This window comes from Mastigoproctus giganteus, chromosome 13 (assembly GCF_048544385.1).
Source record: "Mastigoproctus giganteus isolate SK-2022 chromosome 13, ASM4854438v1, whole genome shotgun sequence".
NCBI classification, from domain to species: Eukaryota; Metazoa; Arthropoda; class Arachnida; order Uropygi; family Thelyphonidae; genus Mastigoproctus; species Mastigoproctus giganteus.
In genome coordinates, this window is record NC_143587.1 from 48,725,655 (window position 1) to 48,748,906 (window position 23,252).

At 38.1% G+C, this 23,252-nt stretch overlaps 1 protein-coding gene across 1 annotated transcript in view; it reads left to right on the forward strand.

The window, feature by feature from the left end:
* The first annotated feature begins 1,208 nt into the window (after positions 1-1,208).
* LOC150076021 (uncharacterized) overlaps positions 1,209-23,252 on the forward strand; it is a 100,466-nt gene continuing 78,422 nt past the window's right edge. The window contains exons 1-4 of the mRNA XM_090387237.1: positions 1,209-1,289; positions 6,637-6,756; positions 6,880-6,998; positions 22,508-22,706. Of these exons, the coding sequence (XP_090243363.1) occupies positions 1,209-1,289; positions 6,637-6,756; positions 6,880-6,998; positions 22,508-22,706 (519 nt within the window). The remainder of the gene's footprint in view (positions 1,290-6,636; positions 6,757-6,879; positions 6,999-22,507; positions 22,707-23,252) is intronic.

Here is a 23,252-nt window from a genome sequence, read left to right on the forward strand (position 1 = left end):
CCTTACACTTTATATTATTATTTATTATTATTATTACTAGTCATATAGTGCAAGGAAGCCTGAGGCTTATGCTGCACCAGCTAAAAAAAAAATTTCAAGTTACACAGAGAGAGAGAGAGAGAGAGAGAGAGAGAGAGAGAGAGAGAGTAGAAGGGAATCACCAAGAAGAGAAGAATGATGATATCCAGCTCAGGACCCTGGGTGTGCCAAGCCCATACTCACCAGATGTAAGTCCCTGGGGTTATATAAACGAAGTATATAATTATATATTTTATATAGAGTATACTGTATATATATTTATGGTGTTTTGTTTTTTTTTTCTTTTTTTTGCAATCGCTATGCTTTCTTTGATTTTATTATCTTGTTACAGACATTGGTATCATCACTTTTATATCCTCTGTTTATATTATACGGTATATACATGAGCCTCGCACCATCAGATTTCTTCAGCAGTTGCATTGAATCTCGCAGGGCTTTGCAAAGGCCACAGAGTAGTAAGGCTATGGGAGGTTAAAGCTTTCTTTATGAAGCTTTAGGGGTAGGGGAAGGGGCGTACAAAATTTGAAAAATTTCATCGCATAATTTATAATTATTATTCAAAAATATTAATTTCGTCTTATTAAGATAGGTGTCATAATGCCATGAATCATTCGTTCTATTTTATTCATAATTTTTAATTTTTTAATAATCGTTAATAATTCACAATTTATTTATTGTTAAATAGCTGGCTGTGCAGTTTTCAAAATGATTAACTAAAAACCAAAAGAATTTTTTTTAAACACTAGGTTGTTCGGTTGCAAGAAAAGCAGCAATTATTTGAGTAAATGATTCAGTATGGCTTCATATATTGACAAGAAGAAATTTGGAAATAATCCTAAAGTGGAGAATCCGCAACTTGCTTCATTTACATATTTATTACGGGTATATTTTTATTCTTATTCTTCTGTAGATTATTAGAATATTAAAAAGTTGGTTGAAAATGCTCCCTAATGTATAATTTTAGGAATTCACTTTCGAGGAATATTGTGTTTTCAGTACGTGATAAGTTACTTATGTAATCCCCATTACTGTAGCCATTCTATTTTATTTTTTGGGCAGAGATTCAGAAACGGGTACCCCTTTCAAAATGGCGGCGAGACGGCCGTGATTGATGCGTGTTGACTCCGCCCATTGTCACATGATCTCCTTAACACACGGAAACAGCCGGTATGGGTGGCACGCACTGCGTGCCAGCCGTGTCATCCCAGTGCCACGTACCTAACGGCACTGGAAATACGAGGCACGCTAAGGTAAACCCAATAAATTTAAAAGTTCAAGTTACAAAAATGTCACGTGACATTTGAATAAGTCGGATATAGCTGAAAAGGGGAGAAGGTAATTTAAAAGGAAATTTCGCGAAAGAAAAGGAACGGCAAATCAACAAAATTTAAAAATAAAACATTATTTCGCGAGCATTAACAACGAACTGAGACGAAGAAAAACCACTCACCTCATCGGTCGGGTGAAATTTCAACGACTTTGAACGGTCCGATGCTTGACAATTTAATTTTAAGTTACTTAATTCTTTACTTTCATTTTATTTTGTTTCTTCTTTCGTTTTAATCTTTAAAAACATAGTGGACGTGGAAATGCCGATCATTAACAATTCCACTGCCAACTGAAAGTCACTCCTTCTACTGATGTTCTTTTTTCTTTTTTTTTTTTCTAACCTCCGTTCTTCACTGTTTCCGGGTCCTACCGTAGAACTAGGAGCAGCCTTGGCTCCCCTTTTCTTCTTTCTCACTCTGTGCAAGATAGATAACCACTCTCCCATTTTTTTTTTTTTTTTTTTCATTCTCTCTCTGCTGGCACCCGACTTACATCTTCCTCTTCAATGTAGCCAGGGTGTGGCATTAAAATTATTTATTTATTCTTTAATTATTTTTATTTATTATTTATTTTTTTTTTTCGATTTACTTAAGCTTAATATTTTTTTTTTCTCTAACCTGCGTTTTGCACTGTTTCCGGATCCTGCCCTGGAACTAGGAGCAGCCTTGGCTCACCTTTTCTACTTTCTCACTCTGTGCAGGATAGATAACCATTTTCCCATTTTTTTTTTTTTTTCTTACTCTCTGTCTGCTGGCACCCCGACTTACATCTTCCTCTTCACTGTGGGATTAAAATTATTTATTTATTCTGTGATTATTACTATTTATTTATTATTATTTTTTTTTTCATTTACTTTGGTCCTTGTGTCCCCCCAAGCTAGAGGTTTTCCGACCCACCTAGCAGTGCATTGATAGCATCAGCTATCAATGCACTGCTAGGTGGAATGCACCTTTTCTATTTAAGTGTGTCCCGTTCCTGTGGGGGCGGTCTCTTCTGTTGACAGGTGTAGACCGGGCTGAAAGGGGCAGAACCCCTTGAGCCTTGCACCATCTTTCTAGGGCTGAGTTGATCGACAGGGCTCTCATCATATAATCCCTCATCATATATACCTAAATGCAATATTAAGCGATTGAGTTTATGTTATATGTTATGCTATACTGCTAAATTTGTAGCATTTTAAATTAGTTATAGCCTTACTAAAAGTAAAATTTCTTAGTTAAAAATAAAAAATATATGCCAACCTATGTGATTAGAACCTTCTAGTTACTTATCTATCAAAATTAAAACCCTATAATCTAACTACCATGCACTACATTAGTTATGTGCTACAATATTCACACCAAATCACCGATAGATTAAGTTGAAAATTTCTAGCTAAATTTGAAAATAAGCTAACACATGTGAGTAAGACTATTAAACTATTTATTGAACAATTTAATATGTTACTTAAGTCCAAAAAAAAAAAAAAAAAAAAGATAAAATTTTCCAGAAAAACTTATCCATTCCCAGGAGCTTAAAATCCTTACTTTGCACAGTTCCTACCCTCAAACCAATTCCAGTTGTTTATTCTAAGTATTGATTACACTTTAGCTGAATGCAAATTTCAGCATATGTAATCTACAACCATCCTTTTCCAATTTAAATGTTTGTTCCCTTTTGTGTGTCATCTGAGAAAGTGAAAAGATGATGTTAACATTTATTTTAGTTAACTGCTTAGTGTTCAACTAGGTCACCACACAGATGACTAGTTTTCAGACTTCAATTTAAGGAAACCCAGTCTCTCTCGATAGGTGTACCTTTTTTACTTTTCTTTTGTTTCCATGCACAACAAACCTCGTTGTGCTTCTCTGCACCCTTTCTGGATCTACATCCTTCCTAAAATGAGGTTTTCAAACCTGTATGTAGTAACCTTCAATACTGTTTCTTACATTTTTATTTTGAATTTTCTTACCTTCTTACTTTGAAATTATTAGTTATCTAAGGATACTGAAGATGTTTTTACCTCATTTTGCATGTACTTGTTTACCACTTTTTCACAATTTTCTTTATTAATTATAATAATTTTCTTTTCTTTACAAATTGAAGTTGGGCATTTACACTTTTACAGCTTGCCTGAATAATTCATCTTGTTAGTATTTATTTTTATGCAGGAAACTGCATATCTTAATTTTTGTGCTTGAGTATTTCATGGTTATACACAGTATGGCAAAAATAGTAATGATTGAATTCAAATAATGCAAAATTTGAATAAGGAAATATTTTCTTACTCATCTTCCTCCCCAGGGAACTAAATACATTTGTTACAGTGGTTTAAATCATTTGTTAGCATTACTTGCTTGTTCAATGTTACTCAGCAGTCACTTGCTAATAAATTGTACACATTCCACCAATTTGGGACTCTAGGGATTTTTTCTCAGGATAGAGCTTCATCACCATAAGCTGTTTGTAATGTTTCATGTGTTTCAGTGGGACTCTTCTCCAGCTTTACAAAAAACTTGATGTTGATTCTTTGGTTTCTGATGATGTTAGACACAATGCACAGAGGACGTTCATACAAAAAAACAATGTAAGGCTAACTGGTCTGGATTGTGGGATTGACAAGGTCACACTTCTGTGCTTTTCCAGCACCCTCTCTGGAGCAATACGTACTCACATTAGGTATTTTTTTAAAATTCAGCTTCATTACTTTTTTGCTGCTGTCCTTTTTATTCTCCAACTTTATAACATGGCATTATATATACAACCAATGTTTATTATTATTTTTTTATTTCATAACATTGTGACTACTTTCAAAACATTTGAAAATATCTGTTGAACATTAAAATGCTATATTCCAAATGAAAAGCATAACTGCAGTTCCTGCAAAGATTATATATTTTAACTTATTTTGAGACACTGGTACTAATGTTTTTGACCTGCCCAAGTTTGACTCAGATATTTGCTTGCTACAAGATTTTTTCCATCCTTATCTTTACACATTAATACTAGTATAGTGGATCTGTTTCATATTACTTTTTACACTGTATGTTTGTATTGCTTTATGCTGTTTGCTTTTATTAATTTATAATATTTTATTTCAGTTGCACTTGGTAACTGATATGAAGACACATTATACTTTTTTTCACACTATCTTCTTTTCACTAATTTAGTTATTTATATACTATTAACAGCTGCTTTGCACTTGAAGGTCTAGTAATATATCCTTTTACAATTTTCTATCTCATACAGTTAGTGGTTTGTTACAATGATCTGAAAACACTGATTTCAGGCATTTTGATCATATTACACGGTAATCGTCTTTAATGAAAAGGGGCAGTTAGGAGAGTTGGAAAATCTAATTTGGGTACTTTATACCACTAATGCATACATTAGTGGTTTTAAATTCATAATGTACACTGGTAATGCACACACAGTATGCATACACTGTATGCATATTAGTGGTATTAAACACCTTGTAAACTTCCATAATGCAGAATGAGGATTTTCACTTAATCAAGACATATCTTCCTTTAATGAAAAGGGGCAGTTAGGAGAGTTGGAAAATCTAATTTGGGTACTTTATACCACTAATGCATACATTAGTGGTTTTAAATTCATAATGTATACTGGTAATGCACACATATTAGTGGTATTAAACACCTTGTAAACTTCCATAATGCAGAATGAGGATTTTCACTTAATCAAGACATATCTTCCTTGCATAATGTTGTACCAATAGTTCAAAGTAAATGCTTCTGAGTTTATCAAGTCTTCACTTTGGCCCTGTGGAAACATGGATTTGAATACATTACATTATAAACTGTGGGAAGAGTTAGAATACATGTTCTGCTAGCTAACAGAACAGCTGCTACCACTGATGACTAGCCTGCTCATTGGGGTAGGAGGATTATGTAAGCAAAAGAACAAACCCAGAGTCCTGAGCTGGATATCGGCATTCTTCCCTTTCTTGGTGATTCCCTTTTACTTTTCTCCCTCTCTCTCTCTCTCTTAGGGTAACTGGGGAATTTTTTTTTTTTTTTTTGGCTGGTGCAACATAAGCCTCAGGCTTCCTTGCACCATATAGCTAATAATAATAATCTCACTTGAAAATTGCCCCCCCCACTGAGAGAAACTAATAATTTCTACTCAATTTACAAAATTGAAACTCTCAATATACATAAACAGAAGTATATTATTTAATTTCCTACTTTTAGCGTTCAGCAAAAACTATTAATTCACTCGAAAACAGCAAAAATGTACGATCATAATATCAATTTAGGAATTATTAGTTCGGCAAAACGGCGCTCGAAGCCATATTAGTAATAGTAATTAGCCAATCACAATGTGATTGGCTGATTACTATTGCGCCATTTCCAGGCTCCGGCGGTCATTTTTAGACAGTATTTCAGTTGTGCGGGTGTCCTGTTAATCTCCTTTTTCACAGGTTTTGTTGCTGTGTAATCTCCTTTTTCACAGGTTTTTTTCTTTGTTTCTCTCCGTTCAACCTCTCATTTTCCTTTCACACCGAAAACATTTGTACTCACACGCAATCAAAATAAATTTGATTTATTTTGATGTAGAGCGCGCGAATTTCTTTTTACAGAGAGCTAATTTTGAACTAATGCCCTAGCGCGTTTCATCTTCAAAGTTTCGAGCGCCGTTTTACCGAAGTAATAATTCCTAAATTGATATTATGATCGTACATTTTTGCTGTTTTCGAGTGAATTAATAGTTTTTGCCGAACGCTAAAAGTAGGAAATGAAATAATATACTTATAGATATATAATATAGATTTTCAGTTTTCAAGTGGTATTTCTTCGTCTCAGTTCGTTGTTAATGCTCGCGAAATAGTCTAGTTATGTATGGGCGAGAAGAATCAAGTGATTGCATTTCGCAACTTTTTGTTTTATTTTTAAATTTTGTTGATTTGCCGTTCCTTTTCTTTCGCGAAATTTCCTTTTAAATTTCCTTCTCCCCTTTTCAGCTATATGCGACTTATTTAAATATCACGTGACATTTTATTATCGCGAAAAAACGTGCATTTTGGTAACTTGAACTTTTAAATTTATTGGATTTATCATTTGTTTTCAGCCGCCATATTTGTTGCTGTGCCAAGTGCCGTCCGCGTGTCAGTTGAAATCCATCGGGCGAGGAGAGGAGGGGGAACGCAGTGAGTGGGCGGAGTCACAATCCGTCAATCACTGCTTTCCCCCCCCCCTCTCCTCGCCGCCATTTTGAAAGGGGTACCCGTTTCTGAATATCTACCATTTTTTGTTATTTATTTTTCAGGATGATGATGATGAACGGGTCAAGAAGGAAACAGAAAAAAAACGTGCTTTTGTTCATAAGAAAAAACCGAAACATAACACTTCTGCAACACGCCATGTTTCATTTCCATCTGTAGAGCAAGTATGTTATTGATTATTGGTAACGAAAAACGAGTAACATTGATCGCATTAATTAATTTTAGATTAATTTTGTTGAGTTGCTCTTTTTATTATTATTTTTCAATTTTCTTTTATTTACTTTCAGGAAGATGACACACTGTCATTTAGTCTGGGGAAAAACCATCCTTTACTCGCCTCACTAGCAAAACCACCTTTGCTAACGGTTTTGGGAAGCTGTCTTCCACTGAGACCACTGCTATCAAGGTTAGCGTCGATTCTGTGTAGAACTTTTATATTTTATTGGATTAATTCTGTTAGTAACCTCGGTTTTAGATAGAAAGGGACTTAATGGCGATTCCAATTTATCTGTGAAAACTGTGACTGCTACTTAAAAGTGTCAGTTACTTTTATCAGTTTACAAAATCACCCTTAATGGAACGGTGAATGCAGAAACCTACACTGCTACCTTGGAGGAGTACCTGATACCTATTGTTAGGGATCACCACACAGGCATCCAAAACTGCATTTTTCAACAGGACTCAGCACCCTCCACACAGCAAAATTGGTAAGTTTTATGCTATTTAGATTTAATAATGATTTTGTCATTCTTGTCTCACAAGGCTTAAAACATACTTACACCAATGTTTTCCCTCGTTTTTCTCCCTTAAGGTGCAGTCATACCTCAGAAATGCTGTCTTCGCAGTGTTAGCCTGTCTTGACAACAGTCGAGATTTGAACCCTATTGAAAATTGCTAGTACATATCGTCTAAAATTGCTCAGAAGCCAACAGGTAAGATTCAGCTGCAGGAGAGCATTTCACCAGTACTACAAAATTGGGCAACCGTATATCCAGAAGTTGATTAACTCTATGCCAGATCATTGCAAGGCTTGAGGAGGAACAACAAAATGGCCGACCGGGCTAGCCGAGTGGGTAAAGTACCTGCCCGGCAACCCAAGGTCGCGGGTTCGATTCCCGCCTCGGGCTTGGATCAAAGTACTGCAAAAACCTTGGGAGGTGCAATATGGCCATAGAAGCCGATGCGCCAACAACTACCAAATCAAAAAAAAAAAAAAAAACAACAAAATGTTGAGGACTTATTTTGCTGATTTACAGTACATAATACTTTATGTACTTACGTTAACTTGTCATTTCGGTCTGTACATGTGTAAATGCAACAAAATATATATTCGGTTGTCATGATTGTTATTTGCACGATTTCTCATATTTCCATTAATTATGCATTTTACCCTTTGGGAAGATATTTATGGCAATTAGGCATATCATTCACAGAGATATACAGGGTTGTTAAAATTAAAGTATCCCTATGTAGAAGGCTCTGGAGCGAGTTCTAAGACTTGTACTGAAGAGAAATTTGGACAACAGGTACAATAAAGAATGTGCTCACCATTTATTGGAAAAAAAACTATCTTAACTACGATTATGCAAATAACTATCTTAGTTACGATTATGCAAATAATGCAAGTTATTTGCATAATCGTAAGTTATTGCCACAGCACCACTACTCAGCTCTACTGTACTGTATAAAAGCAGAGCAGTCTCTTCAAAATCATACAGTAGATGTTTGCCTGCACTACAGCAGCAATGCCAGCAATGTTGCAGGAAAATGCACTATTAGTGAAGTTGTACTATCAGAACAGCAACAATGCAGCTATCAGAGAATTCCGGTGCCAGAAGCGCATAAGGTGTGGACCTATGACTGTGCTGTCTGCAAAATGATTGCAAAAGATGAAGCGACAGGACATCTTGGTGTTCAACCAGGTATAGGGTGAAAACAAGTTGACTCCTCTCGTGTTGAAGATGTGGCTGTGGCTGTCTTGGATTTATCAAGTCAATCTCCATGTAGTAGCACAAGTGTGCCAGCTGTTTCTTGTGAAGTGGACAAGCCGTATTCCACTGTAAAGTTAGTAATGCATCAGGTGTTGCGGTACTATCCTTACAAATGTACATGCTGCAGGAGCTAAAGCATGGTGATGCAGATATTAGTTTCACATATTCACTTCAGTTTCTGGCGTGAATGACAGTGGATATCACTTGGCCATGGAACATCCTTTGGAGTGATGAAGCCCACTTCTGCTTAAATGGAGAAGTGAATATGCACAACTGTCACATTTGGGCAACAGAAAACCCTCGAGTTATCCAAGAGGTCCCGTTGCATTCTCCAAAAGTGACAGTGTGGTGTGGATTTACGGCCACATTTGTGATTGGGCCATATTAGTATTAGTAATGGCCGCATGGTGCAAGAAAGCCTATGGCTTATGCTGCACCATATTTTTTTTGAACAGGTAACATCGACTGGACCCTGCACCTGTTCCATCACTGGACAGCGATATTATGAAATATTGGCAAATTTCACAATATCAGAGCTGCAACAACATGGATGCCTTCAGGATACCATATTCATGCAAGATGATGCACCACCCCACATCCACCGTTGTGTCCAAAGATTTCTATGGCAACACTTTAAAGACGAACAGGTCATCAGATGTTCTTTCCAGACATCTTGGCCAACCCGATCACTGGACCTCACCCCATGTAACTTCTGGTTGTGGGGTTTTTTGAAGAACCAGGTGTATCGGGAAGGATGTCAAACTCTGGCAGATCTGAAGGACAGCATTAGATGTCATGTGCTGGCTATTCCAGTTGACATGCTACGTTCTGCTCTTCTTCGAATGGAAACTGTTGTTGACCAAAATGGAGGACACATTGAACAATTGTAGTGCTGTTCAAGTGATTTGTATTGCTACAGTGCCATATAGTGACACATTTTGTAACTAAATTTTTTTCCAATAAATGGCGAGCACATTCTTTATTTCACCTGTTATCCAAATTTCTCTTCAGTACAAGCCTTAGAACTTGCTCCAGAGCTCTCTGCGTAGGGATACTTTAATTTTAACGACCCTGTATATCCCATCTAACAAATGCATTTTGAACATTTCTGCAACCCACAGTGCAGTGCAAAACACATTATTTGCAAAATTCACAAGTGATACAGTTTTTTGTCCACCACCGTATATCTGCAGTGGAGAAACTAGTAGCAATTTCCCATCATGGTAAGATCCCAGCAACCTTGGTAGCACTTTTCCATCATAGATGTGTTCCCCTCACAAAAGTGTTCCCCTTTGCTTATCACTTACATCTCCCAAGATTTTCAGATGGCAAAACTGAGATGGGAATGAGGAAAATGAATTTTTAAAGACATTCAGCAGGCTATTTCTTTATAACATTGCAGTAAAGTTGACACTAAATATTCATGATTATTTTCTATCCCGCTTCCAAAAAATTCAGGAAGAACTACGTTAAACGATTGCTAAACTGCTGGTTCAGTACCCTGTAGCTTTGCTTCAAAATTGTTTTTTTAAAGTATTTAAATTGAATAAGACTGATTTTTAAGATGGTGTATGTATCATTGGTGTATATGATGGCATATACACTGAGTGGACAGAAATCATGGGATACCTACCTAGTAATGGGTAGGCCAACCTTTTGCCCGTATAAGGGCAGTCGCACGGCAAGGCATTTAGTTCACGAATGCGTTCCACAGGTATTTCCATCCATGCTTGCTGCACCACTGTCCATAATTCCATTGCATTCCTGGATGGATGATCCAAAGCTCAAACGGACCTTTCTACAGCATCCCAAAGATGCTCCACAGCATTCATGTCTGGTGAACGGGAAGACCATTCCATGGTGGTAAAATGTGTGGAATGCTCTTCGAACCATGTTCTAGTCACAATGGCTCTGAGGGATGGTGCACAGTCCATTGCCCTGTCAGTACTTGATGACCATGAAGGGATGCAGGTGATCTACAACAATGGACATGTAACCTGGACCCATTCAGATGTGTGTCTAAATGTACCAGAGGTCCTAACGTGTGCCAGCTGAACACGCCCCGGACCATTACCGACCATCCACCTATCTGAACAATTCGTTGTTGACATGACAGTTGCATAGTTTCGTGCGATTTCCGTCAGATACATACCCTCCTCTCCCTCAAAATAACTGGAAACAGGGCTTGTCGGACCAGGAGACTCATCTTCAATCACTTAAGGTCCAGCACCGATGTTCTATCACCCAGTTGAGGTGTAGAGTCCTGTGTTGTGGTGTTAGAAATAGGACTCTGGTTGGTCAGCGGTGCCCATAACCTATTGCAGCTAATGATTGCCTGATGGTCTTGGCACCTCCCTCGTTGAAGTTGGTGGTGATAGGTGCCACTGTTGCTCTCCGGTTGGCTGAAACAATGCTAGACTGCCATGTTTATCCACCACCTTTCTTCGCTCACAGCACTCTCCACGATGAGATGTTATTCCAGAAATGGCATATTCCTGATACACCCTTGATACACCCCAGGCACTGGTTAAAGAAGCATTGCAGGATCATCTAGACAAGACTTCAGTTATAGCACGGACATAGCATGGGTTTGTTAAGGGGAAGTCTTGTCTGACAAATTTGATTTTTTTTTTTTTTTTTTTTTTTGGTAGTTGTTGGCGCATCGGCTTCTGTGGCCATAATGCGCCTCCCAAAGTTTTTGCAGTACTTTGATCCAAGCCCGAGGCGGGATTTGAACCCGCGACCTTTGGGTTGCCAGGCAGGAACTTTACCCACCCCGCTAGCCCGGTCAGCTACCAATTTGATTGGATACTATGATGTAGTCACAAAGGAACTGGATGCAGGGAATAACTTTGATATCATATATTTGGATCTTAGAAAAGCTTTTGATACTGTTGCACCTGGAAGACTACTGCACAAATTGGAGCAGTGTGGCATTGCAGGCAAATTGCTGCTATGGATAAAGGGATGGTTGAGTGGGAGAAGACAGAGAGTGGTAATCAATGGACCCTGCTCTTTGTGGACTAATGTTATTAGTGGAGTTCCCCAGGGTTCAGTGTTGGGTCCATTGTTGTTTTCTGTATTCATTAATGATATTGATGATGGTATATCAGACTTAATGTCCAAGTTTGCAGAAGGTACGAAGGTCAGCAGGGTTGTTAATGACACTAATGACAGTACACTGCTGCAACAAGATCTAGAAAAGCAGATGGGCTAAGAGGTGGCAACTGAAGTTTAACATTGACAAATGTAATATGGGAAGCAGTAACCCCAGAGTAACATATGAACTGTGTGGTACTACACTGACAGTGATAGAGAGTGAAAAGGACCTGGGGGTAATCGTGCAGGCTCAGTTTTCTGAGAAGTGCAGACGGTCTGCAAGAGTAGCTTATGGTGTCTTGTCAATGATATACAGGAATTTTTCTAGCAGGGATAAGGAGGTGATTATCCCCTTGTATAAGGCAATGTTCAGGCTACACCTTGAGTACTGTATACAGGTCTGGAGGCTTCATTTTAAGAAGGATGTAGAGCTGTTGTAACAAGCACAGAGAAGGGAAACAAGATTAGTGAATGGAACAAAGGGTTGTTCTTATGAAGAAAGGCTTAAGTTTTGCAAATTACAGTGTCTGGAGACTAGGCACCTGTGAGGTGATCTGATTGAGGTGTATAAAGCTTTGAATGGTTTGAGCATGCTCAATGCTGATGGGATTCTTCCTATTGCTCAGAATAATTGCCTGAGAGGGCATAAATTCAAATTGAGGAAAGACAGTTGTAGGATAGATGTGTAGAAGTTTGCCTTTAGCCGGCGGGTGGTTGATTGCTGGAACAAACTTTGATCTGTCGTAGAAGTTGATAGCTTAAACAAATTCAAGGCAGAACTAGACAAACATTTGGAGCGAGTGGATGGGTGAAATGAGAAGGGTGTGTGTGTGTTTTTTTTTTTTGGCTGATGCTATATAAGCTTGCTTTCTTGCATCATGTGCCCTTGCTAATGCTAATACTGTCTAATGGGGATAGTGTAATTTCTCTATCACCTCCACAATGTGACCCATGCAACTGGCACCCACTATCAAACTCTTTCAAATCATTTAATTCACAATGTTTATCCATACTGACATTGAATTACCATCTACGTGAATACAGTGATGCAGTGTATATACAGTCGATTCCGGTTATTTGGGACACATCGGGACTAGTGCATTTTGGTCCAATTAAGCGGCTGCCCCAATTATCCGAAGTTTCACGTAAAAAAGTTAAAAATACAATGGATCCCCGCTTTACAATTGGTTCACTGTACAATCAAATCACATTACAACGGAGTCACCATAGTAAAGTACCGTTCACCATACAATGTGTAGTAAGGGCCAGTCATTGTGATCACGTTTGTGAATTGAATTTTAATTCTATTAAACAGCGATTTTAATTAGCGAAAATAGGAGGAATATTATCCACAGGCTATAAAAGTAAAGAAATATTAAGCAAAAATTTACCCTTTATTACCTTACCAATAAAAAAATTAAATGATATGTGAACATCGGATGAATATACGTGATAATCGGAATAATTAATACGTTCTGTAATATGTACATACTAACTAGCTGACATTTAGCAAAGGCACATGATGCAAGAAAGCTAGCTTATACAGCCAAAAAAAAAACACTTATTTCACCCATTCACTCGCTCCAAATGTTTGTCAAGTTCTGCTTTGAATCTATTTCAGCTATCAACTTCTACAACGACAGATGGCAGTTTGTTCCAGCAATCAACCATCTGCTGGCTAAAGGCAAACTTCCGCACATCTATCCTACAACCGGCTTTCCTCAATTTGAATTTATGCCTTCTCAGGCGATTATTCTGAGCAAGAGGAAGAATCCCATCAGCATTGAACGTGCTCAAACCATTCAAGGCTTTATACACCTCAATCAGATCACTTCGCAGGTGCGTAGTCTCCAGGCACTGTAATTTGCAAAACTTAAGCCTTTCTTCTTAAGAACAACCCTTTGTTCCATTCACTAATCTTGTTGCCTTTCTCTGTATTCGTTCCAGCAGCTCTACATCCTTCTTAAAATGAGGCCTCCAGACCTGTATACAGTACTCAAGGTGTGGCTGACCATTGCCTTATACAAGGAGATAATCACCTCCTTATCCCTGCTAGAAATATTCCTGTATATAATTGACAAGACACAATGAGCTACTCTTGCTGACTGTCTACACTGCTCAGAAAATTTCATATCTGCCTGCACAATTACCCTCGGGTCCTTTTCATTCTCTACCACTGTCAGCGTGGTACCACAGAGTTGATATGTTACTCTGGGATTACTGCTTCCCATATGTAGTACTTGACATTTGTCAATGTTAAACTTCATTTGCCACCTCTCAGCCCATCTGCTCAACTTTTCTAGATCCTGTTGCAGCAGTGTACTGTCATTAACAACCCTGGCAACCTTCGTATCATCTGCAAAGTTGGACATTAAGCCTGATATACCATCATCAATATCATTTATAAATACAGAAAACAACAATGGACCCAACACTGAACCCTGAGGGATTTCACTAATAACATTAGACCACAAAGAGCAGTGTTCATCTATTACCACTCTCTGTCTTCTCCCACTCAACCATCCCTTTATCCATAGCAACAGTTTGCCTCCAAAGCCACACTGCTCCAATTTGTGCAGCAGTCTTCCATGTGAAACAGTGTCAAAGGCTTTTCTAAGATCCAGATATATGATATCAAAGTTATTCTTTGCATCCAGGTCCTTTGTGACTACATCATAGTATCCTATCAAATTAGTCACACAAGACTTCCCCATAACAAACCCATGCTGTGTCCGATCTATAACTGAAGTCTTGTCGAGATGATCCTGCAATGCTTCTTTAACCAGTGCCTCCATTAATTTCCCTGGAACAGAAGTTAAACTAACAGGTCTGTAATTACCTGTGTCTCCCTTTGATCCTCCTTAGTGGATTGGGGTCACATTTGCACATCTCCAGTCTATGGGTACCTTCCCTGAGTCCAGGGAAGCTCTCATAATTATGGCTAAGGGTTTGCTTACTTCCTTTGTCTCCTCCTTTAATATGACTGGATAGATTCCATCCACGCCAGGTGCTTTTCTTGTGTTTATCTTCAACAATTTATCCTCTACTTTACTCTCAGTTATTACAAGATTATCTAGTTTACTGCCAGAGTTGAATACACCTCTGGCATTCTCCTCCCTGAATAACTCCTCGTGTGAATGTCGATGCAAAATATTCATTTGGTTTGTTAGCTACCTTAGCAGGATCATCAACAGTTGAACAATCAATATCCAGTGGACCAATCTGATTCATCCCCTTCCTTCTAGAGTTTACATAAGTAAAAACTCTTTACTTATGTAGACATTTCTGTTCACTGACATTTGTGGATGACGGGTAAAATTTAAAACAGTAAAAAGATAAGCAATCAATAACAAAGGACACAGCACACACAAATTTCAAGTAACATGATACGCGCAAGTGAGAACGGAGTAGAAGTGTAAAAACATTTCACCATAATAACCCACAGAATTCCAGCTTTTGGTATTATCACAAATTCAATAAGATCGAGTTTACTATCCGTTTATGTTAGATTGCACTAACAGAAAGCCCAATACATAAGTGACTGCTAATTGTTTGTATTGTTTTATGGTTGTGACCTCCAGAAATCCAATCGAACCACGTGGTACGGTCGGAGACAATCATAGGGTAATCTCCAGTGCTGCAATCTCCTGCCGCGATTAAATGGCATGTCACAATTAAGCGAAGTAAACCCTGGCTATTTTCTCAATTGTGTTCTGTTTTTTTTAAGATTTACTCCAAATAAATGGCTGCTCCAATTAACCAGTGGCCCAAATAACCGGAATCCACTGTATATAATTGCCAAGTAGTGGGTTTGTCCACTAGTGAGAGGGGTTCAAGTTGCCCAGGAACCAGGTATCCCATGAATTCTGTCCTTTCAGTATATACGATACCTGTAACTAGTCATTCATCCAGTTACTAAAATTTCGATGTCTTTCAGTCACGTCATGGTAGAAACAAAATTTTGGCATTTTTGGAAGCAGTTGATCAATTTCCTATATACTCTGCAACTTTTGACCTGGAGGTATGACTTTTTTTTTTTTTTTTTTGTTGGCCAGTGTAGCAATCAAAACCCGGTAGCTGTCTGTTTTTGATTTCTACTTACCAATAATACAGGCTAGACCAAAAGATAGGCCACTAGGCTTTAAAGAGGTAATACATTATCAACAATTTAGCACAATCACTGGCCAAAACATTAAAAAAAACTTTTGGAATTGGTGCCAACAGATAATTAAATATATGGTATGCAAATCAAATATAACTTGAAATTGTCATTAGCATTAGCATTAGTAGAGGCATATGATGCAAGAAAGCAAGCTTATTCAGCATCAGCCAAAAAAAAAAAAAAAAAAAACACACACCACTCCCATTTCACCCCTCTGTTCGTTCGAAATACCTGTCCAGTTGAGCTTTAAATTTGTTTAGGCTATCAACTTGAACAACAAGTGATATAAGTCGGTTCCACCAACCAACCACCCGCTGCCCAAAGGCAAATTTCCGCACATCTATCCGACATCCGTCCTTCCTCAATTTGAATTTATGCCCTCTGAGGTGATTATTCTGAGCAAGATGAAGAATCCCATTGGCATTGAGCATGCTCAAACCATTCAAAGCCTTATACACCTCTATCAGATCACCTCGTCGGTGCCTAGTCTCCAGACTCTGTAATTTGCAAAACTTAAGCCTTTCTTCGTAAGAGCAACCCTTTGTTCCATTCACTAATCTTGTTGCCCTTCTCTGTACCCGTTCCAGCAGCTCTACATCCTTCTTGAAATGAGGCCTCCAGACCTGTATACAGTACTCAAGATGTGGCCTAACCATTGCCTTATACAAGGGAATAATCACCTCCTTATCCCTGCTAGAAAAATTCCTGTATATCATTGACAAGACACCATGAGCTACTCTTGCAGTTCGTCTGCACTGCTCAGAGAACTTCATATCTGCCTGCACAATTACCCCCAGGTCCCTTTCATTCTCCACCACTGTCAGTGTAGTACCGCAGAGTTGATACGTTGCTCTGGGGTTACTGTTTCCCATATGTAGTACTTTACATTTGTCAATGTTAAACTCTATCTGCCACCTCTCAGCCCATCTGTTCAACCTTTCCAGATCCTGTTGCAGCAGCATAGCGTCAGTAGTGTCCTTAACAACCCTGCCAACCTTTGTATCATCTGCAAACTTGGACATTAAACTTGATATCCCATCATCAGTATCATTCATAAACACCGAAAACAACAACGGACCCAACACTGAACCCTGAGGAACTCCACTAATAACATTAGTCCACATTGAGCAGGGTCCATTGATTACCACTCTCTGTCTTCTGCCACTCAACCATCCCCTTATCCATAGCAGCAATTTGCCTCCAATGCCACACTGCTCCAATTTGTGTAGCAGTCTTCCATGTGCAACAGTATCAAAAGCCTTTCTAAGATCCAAATATATAATATCAAAGTTATTCCCTGCATCCAGTTCTTTTGTGACTACATCATAGTATCCAATCAAATTGGTCAGGCAAGACCTGCCCTTAACAAAACCATGCTACGTCTGAGCTATAACTGAATTCTTGTCTAGATGATCCTGCAGTGCTTCTTTAACCAGTGCCTCCATTAATTTACCTGGAACAGAAGGTAAACTAACAGGTCTATAATTACTTGTGTCAGCCTTTGATCCTCCTTTGTGAATTGGGGTTACATTTGCACATCTCCAGTCTATGGGTACCTCCCCTGAGTCCAAAGAAGCTCTCATAATTATGGCTAGGGGTTTGCTTACTTCCTTTGCTGCCTCCTTTAATATAACTGGATAGATCCCATCCACCCCAGGTGCCTTTTTTATGTTTATCCTCAACAATCTCTCCTCCACTTTCCTCTCAGTTATTACAAAATCATCCAGCTCACTGCCAATGTTTACTTTACCTACATCATTGTCCTTCCTGAATAACTCCTCATGCGTGAATGTAGATGCAAAATACTCTTTTAGATTGTTAGCCACCTGAGCAGGATCCTCAACTGTTGAACCATCAATATCCAGTGGACCAATCCGATTCATCCCTTTCCTTCTTGAGTTTAAATATGTAAAGAACTCTTTTCTGTTTTTCTTTGCATCCTTTGCCAAGGATTTTTCGTAGTCTGCCTTTGCCTGCCTAATCTCCTTTGTGACTTGGTTACAGACCAACTTATATTTATCATAGGCTTCCATGTCACCCATTAATTTGTATGTATCCCATGCATTTTTCTTCTCTGCCACATGTCTCATTAGTTCATCTGACAACCATTTAGGCCTAAACCTTGAACAATATTTCTTAGTTGGTATGTAAAGCCTGGTAGCCTCCAAGATTAGTTCCTTGAATGCTTCCCATTTTGAGTTTGCTGTTGGTAACATCATCAGTTGGTCCCACTGTATAGAATTTAAATACTGTCTCAGACCATCATAGTCGCCTTTACGAAAACAAAAACCCTTCCCTTTACCTCTGATGGTAGTTACCTCCTTGAGTAAATCCTACTTCAACACACTGTGATCACTGCCACCTAGTGGTTCATTTATCTGCAGATTCTTAATGCATGAAGAATCACTACTGATAATCAGATCAAGAGTATTGCTCCCTCTTGTTGCCTCACGAACATGCTGATGTAGAAAACAATCATCCAATAAATCCACAAAAGCCTTGCTAGTGTGCGAGTGACCAACCCACGAATTCCAGTCAATATCTGGGAAATTAAAATCCCCCATTATAAGACTCTCTGATTTACTGGCCCACTCTATTTCCCTGTACAATATCTTACTATACTCATCAGAGTCATTAGGCCTATAGCACACTCCTACTCTCAATTTTGATTTCCCTATGCTTATGTCACACCAAACTGACTCGACACTGCCCTGTCCATCGATGTCGACTGGCTTCACTTCCTTGGACTTTATGTGTTTCTTAATTAATAGCATAACCCCTCTCCTGTCCTGTCTATCCTTTCTATACACATTGTATTCCCCAAATTCCAGTTCCGCATTACTTATATCTGTGTGACACCACGTCTCTGATATCCCAACAATATCTGCCTTTGATGTTTTGAGCAATACCTCAAATTCATCAAATTTATTTACCAAACTCCTAGCATTGGTGTACACACAGGTATACATACACCTGTTTCTATTCTTAGCTACCCTAACACAACCCATGTGTTTACTTGTACCGCAATGACTCCCAGCAGTCTCTGAAATATCCTGCATCTTGTTTTTCAGGCTTCTGCTCATTTCAATAGAAGCAGTGCAAGAATCACTTCCACCTCTGCCAGTGGCTACTGTTAATCTATTAGTCCTTGTATCCCCCCCCCAACTAGCAGTTTTCCGACCCACCTAACACTGCCTCGACAGCATCAGCAAAAATTCTTGCACCCTTTCTATTTAAGTGTATCCCATCCCTGTAGAAGCAATCTCTCCTGTTAACAAGTACAGTCCAGGCTGAAAAAAATTCTACCCCTTGAGCCTTGCACAATCCCTCCAGGGCCGAATTGATCGACAAGGCTCTCATCATATACTCCCTCCTATCGTGTCTGGGCAGAATTGCAGACACTTTCAAATTCAACCCTAATTCACGGCTTTTTTTCAACAGTGACCTGTACTTGCTAAGTAATTCCGCCGGTCTCCTACTCTTAATATCATTAGTGCCAACTGTACAACTATATCACCTTTTGTGCCCTTAAAAGATGATATTTGCTCTACAACGTCATCAACCTTTGCCCCTGGCAGACATACTCTGGTCCTATTCCACCTATCCTTTTTACAAAGCATGTTCCCCGTTTCCCTGACAATAGTCACCAACAACTACTAGTTCCTGTGGGCCAGCGCATTCTGCCTAAGGGGCTGCCTCTGTGTTGCCTGATGACCAAGTGCAAGCTCTGGCGTTGATGTGGGCAGCTGAGAGCTTGATCACAGGTTTCTTGGTCCTGGGAATTCTTAACAGATCCAATCAGAGGGAGACAAGGGATCTGATTTGTGAAGCACATTTAGCAGGAGCTATAAATGAGAAAACAAAGAAAATCATATGTTGAACGTGGCCATCTCAAAAGTATATACAGCGAGTGGAAGATGAAAGAAGAATGTAACTACAAAAATGAGACCAGGAATTTAAAACAAATTGTGCATCAGAATCGAAGGTCCAGCGTGCAGCAAATGACTGAAAAATTCAATTTAGGCAAAGGAAGGCTCATTTCTAACTGAACTGTGCCGTGGAAATAGTTGCAGAATCTGGGATTTGGTTACTCTTGTACTGATATGAAAGCCACTTCTTTCTGAAAAAAATTGAAAGATAAGACTGCATTGTTGTGCCAAAGCCAAGACTGAACCATGGAACAGTGGAAGAAGATCATGTGATTCTGACAAGTCTCAATATACACTGTTTTTCAATGATGGTAAGGTGAAAGTGTGGCACGAATAACACAAATCCATGCAGCCAGACTGCTATGTGTCCACCACTCAAGCTGCTGGAGGTGGTATGGAGTATGTTCTGCTGGTATGGACTGGGTTTGCTCATACTGTCATAGGTCGTGTTACCTCCAGTGAATATCTTTCTATCGTATTGGATTAATTTCACCCTACACTGCTTCATTTTTTGTCCTGATTGCAATGGATTCATTCAAGAAGACAGCAAAACTATCCACCATGCAAAATTTGTATCTGAATGATTCAAGGAACAATTCCCAAGTTTTTACCCTAACCATCTAATTCACCAGATCTGAATCCACCTTCTGAATTGGATATGTTGGTTGTTCTTATGAAGAAAGGCCTAAGTTTTGCAAATTACAGTGTCTGGAGACTAGGCACCTGTGAGGTGATCTGATTGAGGTGTATAAAGCCTTGAATCGTTTGAGCTTTCAATTTATGCATGAGAGGGCATAAATTCAAATTGAGGAAAGACAGTTGTAGGATAGATGTGTGGAAGTTTGCCTTTAGCCAGCAGGTGGTTGATTGCTGGAACAAACTTCTATCTGTTGTTGTAGAAGCTGATAGCTTAAACAGATTGAAGGCAGAACTAGACAAACATTTGGAGTAAGTGGATGGGTGAAATGAGAAGGGGGGGGTGTTTTTGTTTTGGCTGATGGTATATAAGCTTGCTTTCTTGCATCATGTACTAATGCTAATGCTCTCATGAAGCTGGCAGGGAAGAGTGTTGCCTAGAACTGATATTTTGCTTGTTCAGTCTTGCTTTGCTTTTTTCCCCATCTGCCTACTAAGTTACTGGTTATTGTGTTTAGAATGTTTATGCAGCACTGCAATCTTGCATGGAAAAATTTCCAAATCCAGCTGTAGCATTTGTTGAATCAAATGTTGGATGCTGAAATTCTATGTTCACAAGTAGCTTTTTTTTGTTGATATTCCCTAGAATGTGCTGCAGTGTAACGAGGAGGGCTTCAACATGTAGAGAATGAACACTGGCCTAGGGCTGGCCCCAAAATTTGTGGGCCCTGTTCAAGAATTACTTGTGGGTCCTGTGCAGTATGGAGTGGTTTTGTAATAGTGATTTTTTTTTATTTATTTATTTTTTTCAAATTTTACAGTAACTAAGAAATAGTTAAATAATTTTATATTATACTGAACAAAAATTTTAAATACAAATAATATTTAATACATTAATCAATAATATTGTTTAATAATTGCAGTCATCTCATAAAAATAGGAACATGAATAAATAATAAAAGGAACCAATTTAACACATTTACATATTCTTTACAACACACATTTACATATTATTAAGGCAATTATTGCCAAAAATATTGTTTAGATAATTACAAAATATTTCTAGTCCTTTTGGCTACAAAGTCATTAATGATGCCATAACCAATTTTTTTTTTTTTTTTTTTGCTACGTCATTTTTGATGGAAATAATTGATAGTGAAGTTAGTCATAACTGGGAAATGGACGACCTTAAATAATTTTTAGCTTGGAATGGAATCTTTCATTCGATGCCACTGTAAGGGGCTTGTTTAAATGAATCTTGAAAACAATACAGATATTATTGAAAGTGAGTATAACATAAAAATTACATTTTTAAATAATGTCCTATGTTCAATATCAAATGAAACATACACATTGAAAATGAAGTATATGCTCTACTTCTAGCAATTTTTATGTCGACTTGTGCAAGCGCTCTTGGAGTGACAATAATGTGAGTAACTAAACATTAAGATGGTGGTAGGCTGGTTGATAGAAATGTGGATGATATTATTGTTTAGACCATTTGAACGTGGGTCCTGTTCGACAGAACTGGCTGAACATGGATGTGGCTGACCCTGCACTAGCCGATCAAGATTGTTTTTGTTCATTTATACAGCCTTTCTTTTCAAACTGCTGGGATAAATGAAACACAGTGTTTCTTACAGGTACCCAATGGGTTTCGAAAAAGCCAAAAATCTTCTGTGTAGCAGTTACATTGTTTCGATAGAGAAAAGAATAATTTTAGCCTTCTCCTTGATTGTGAGGAATGCCGTTTCTGCCAGTTTACTTACTGATGGGAGCACGTGGAATTCATGAACATTTAATGTGCTGTGACTTATTACTGCTCTCTAGCAAAATTTACAGGAACTACTGCAGATGACTGCCAACTTTAGACAATATTCAACTAATATTTCAGTATTAATTAGACAAATATGTCAGCATTTCTTACATTACCCTGTAGAATTGTTCACAAACATTCCAAGATATACTTTGTATATATACCAACATCCAGGAATAACCTTTTAATTAATTTATCAATATAATTTTTATTCCATACAATAAAATTTGTGGATTTATTATAGAAATGTGATTCTTGATAGTAATTTATATTTTGTTCTAGGGAAGCTGAGACAGATGAAGAACAGTCAGTTATGGAATTAGATGATTTGATTTGCCGCCTAGAGGACACTGCAATAATGTTAAGATATCAACTAAATATTGCACGGCAGAAACTAAAACCTCTAAGGCCACAAAGACTTGGACGGCCACGTCACCCGTTCATTTTGAGATATGAGCTTTTCATAGTGGCAGTTTGTCAGGTATGAAAATTTTTCATCTGTGTTTTGTCACTTCAATTTAACTATTGTCTTTAATTCTCTTCTTAACCTCAGCCACTAGCATGGTATCTTAAGATGGTAATTAAAGGGAATAGTTAAATTCAAACAAAAATTCTAGCAAAAAAAAAAAAAAAAAAATTAAACCAGCTAATTTCACGTTCAGGGGCATGTCAACACTTTTAGGTGTCTGGATTACAAACAAGAAATATTTCCCCTCTCACTACACTAAAAAGGTCTAGATATTGGTATTAAAATTGTTAAATGATTCATTAAGTTATCTTTTTTGTGCATCTCCCCAAATTCTATCATAAATACCCTCCCTGTAGCCAAAAAGTGGTTATAACAATTATGCTTCGACCACAGTGGCAGGCAGTTCATTTATGATTAACATGGTATACAAAAGCAAACATTTTATGAGATCCTACCTTCTGTTATTTCCCAAAATTTTGTATTTGTATCCCTGGTTATTTTCATCTGTCATTGAAAATATACCTCCTTGTTCATTTTACTGATTCCCTTCAGGGCCTT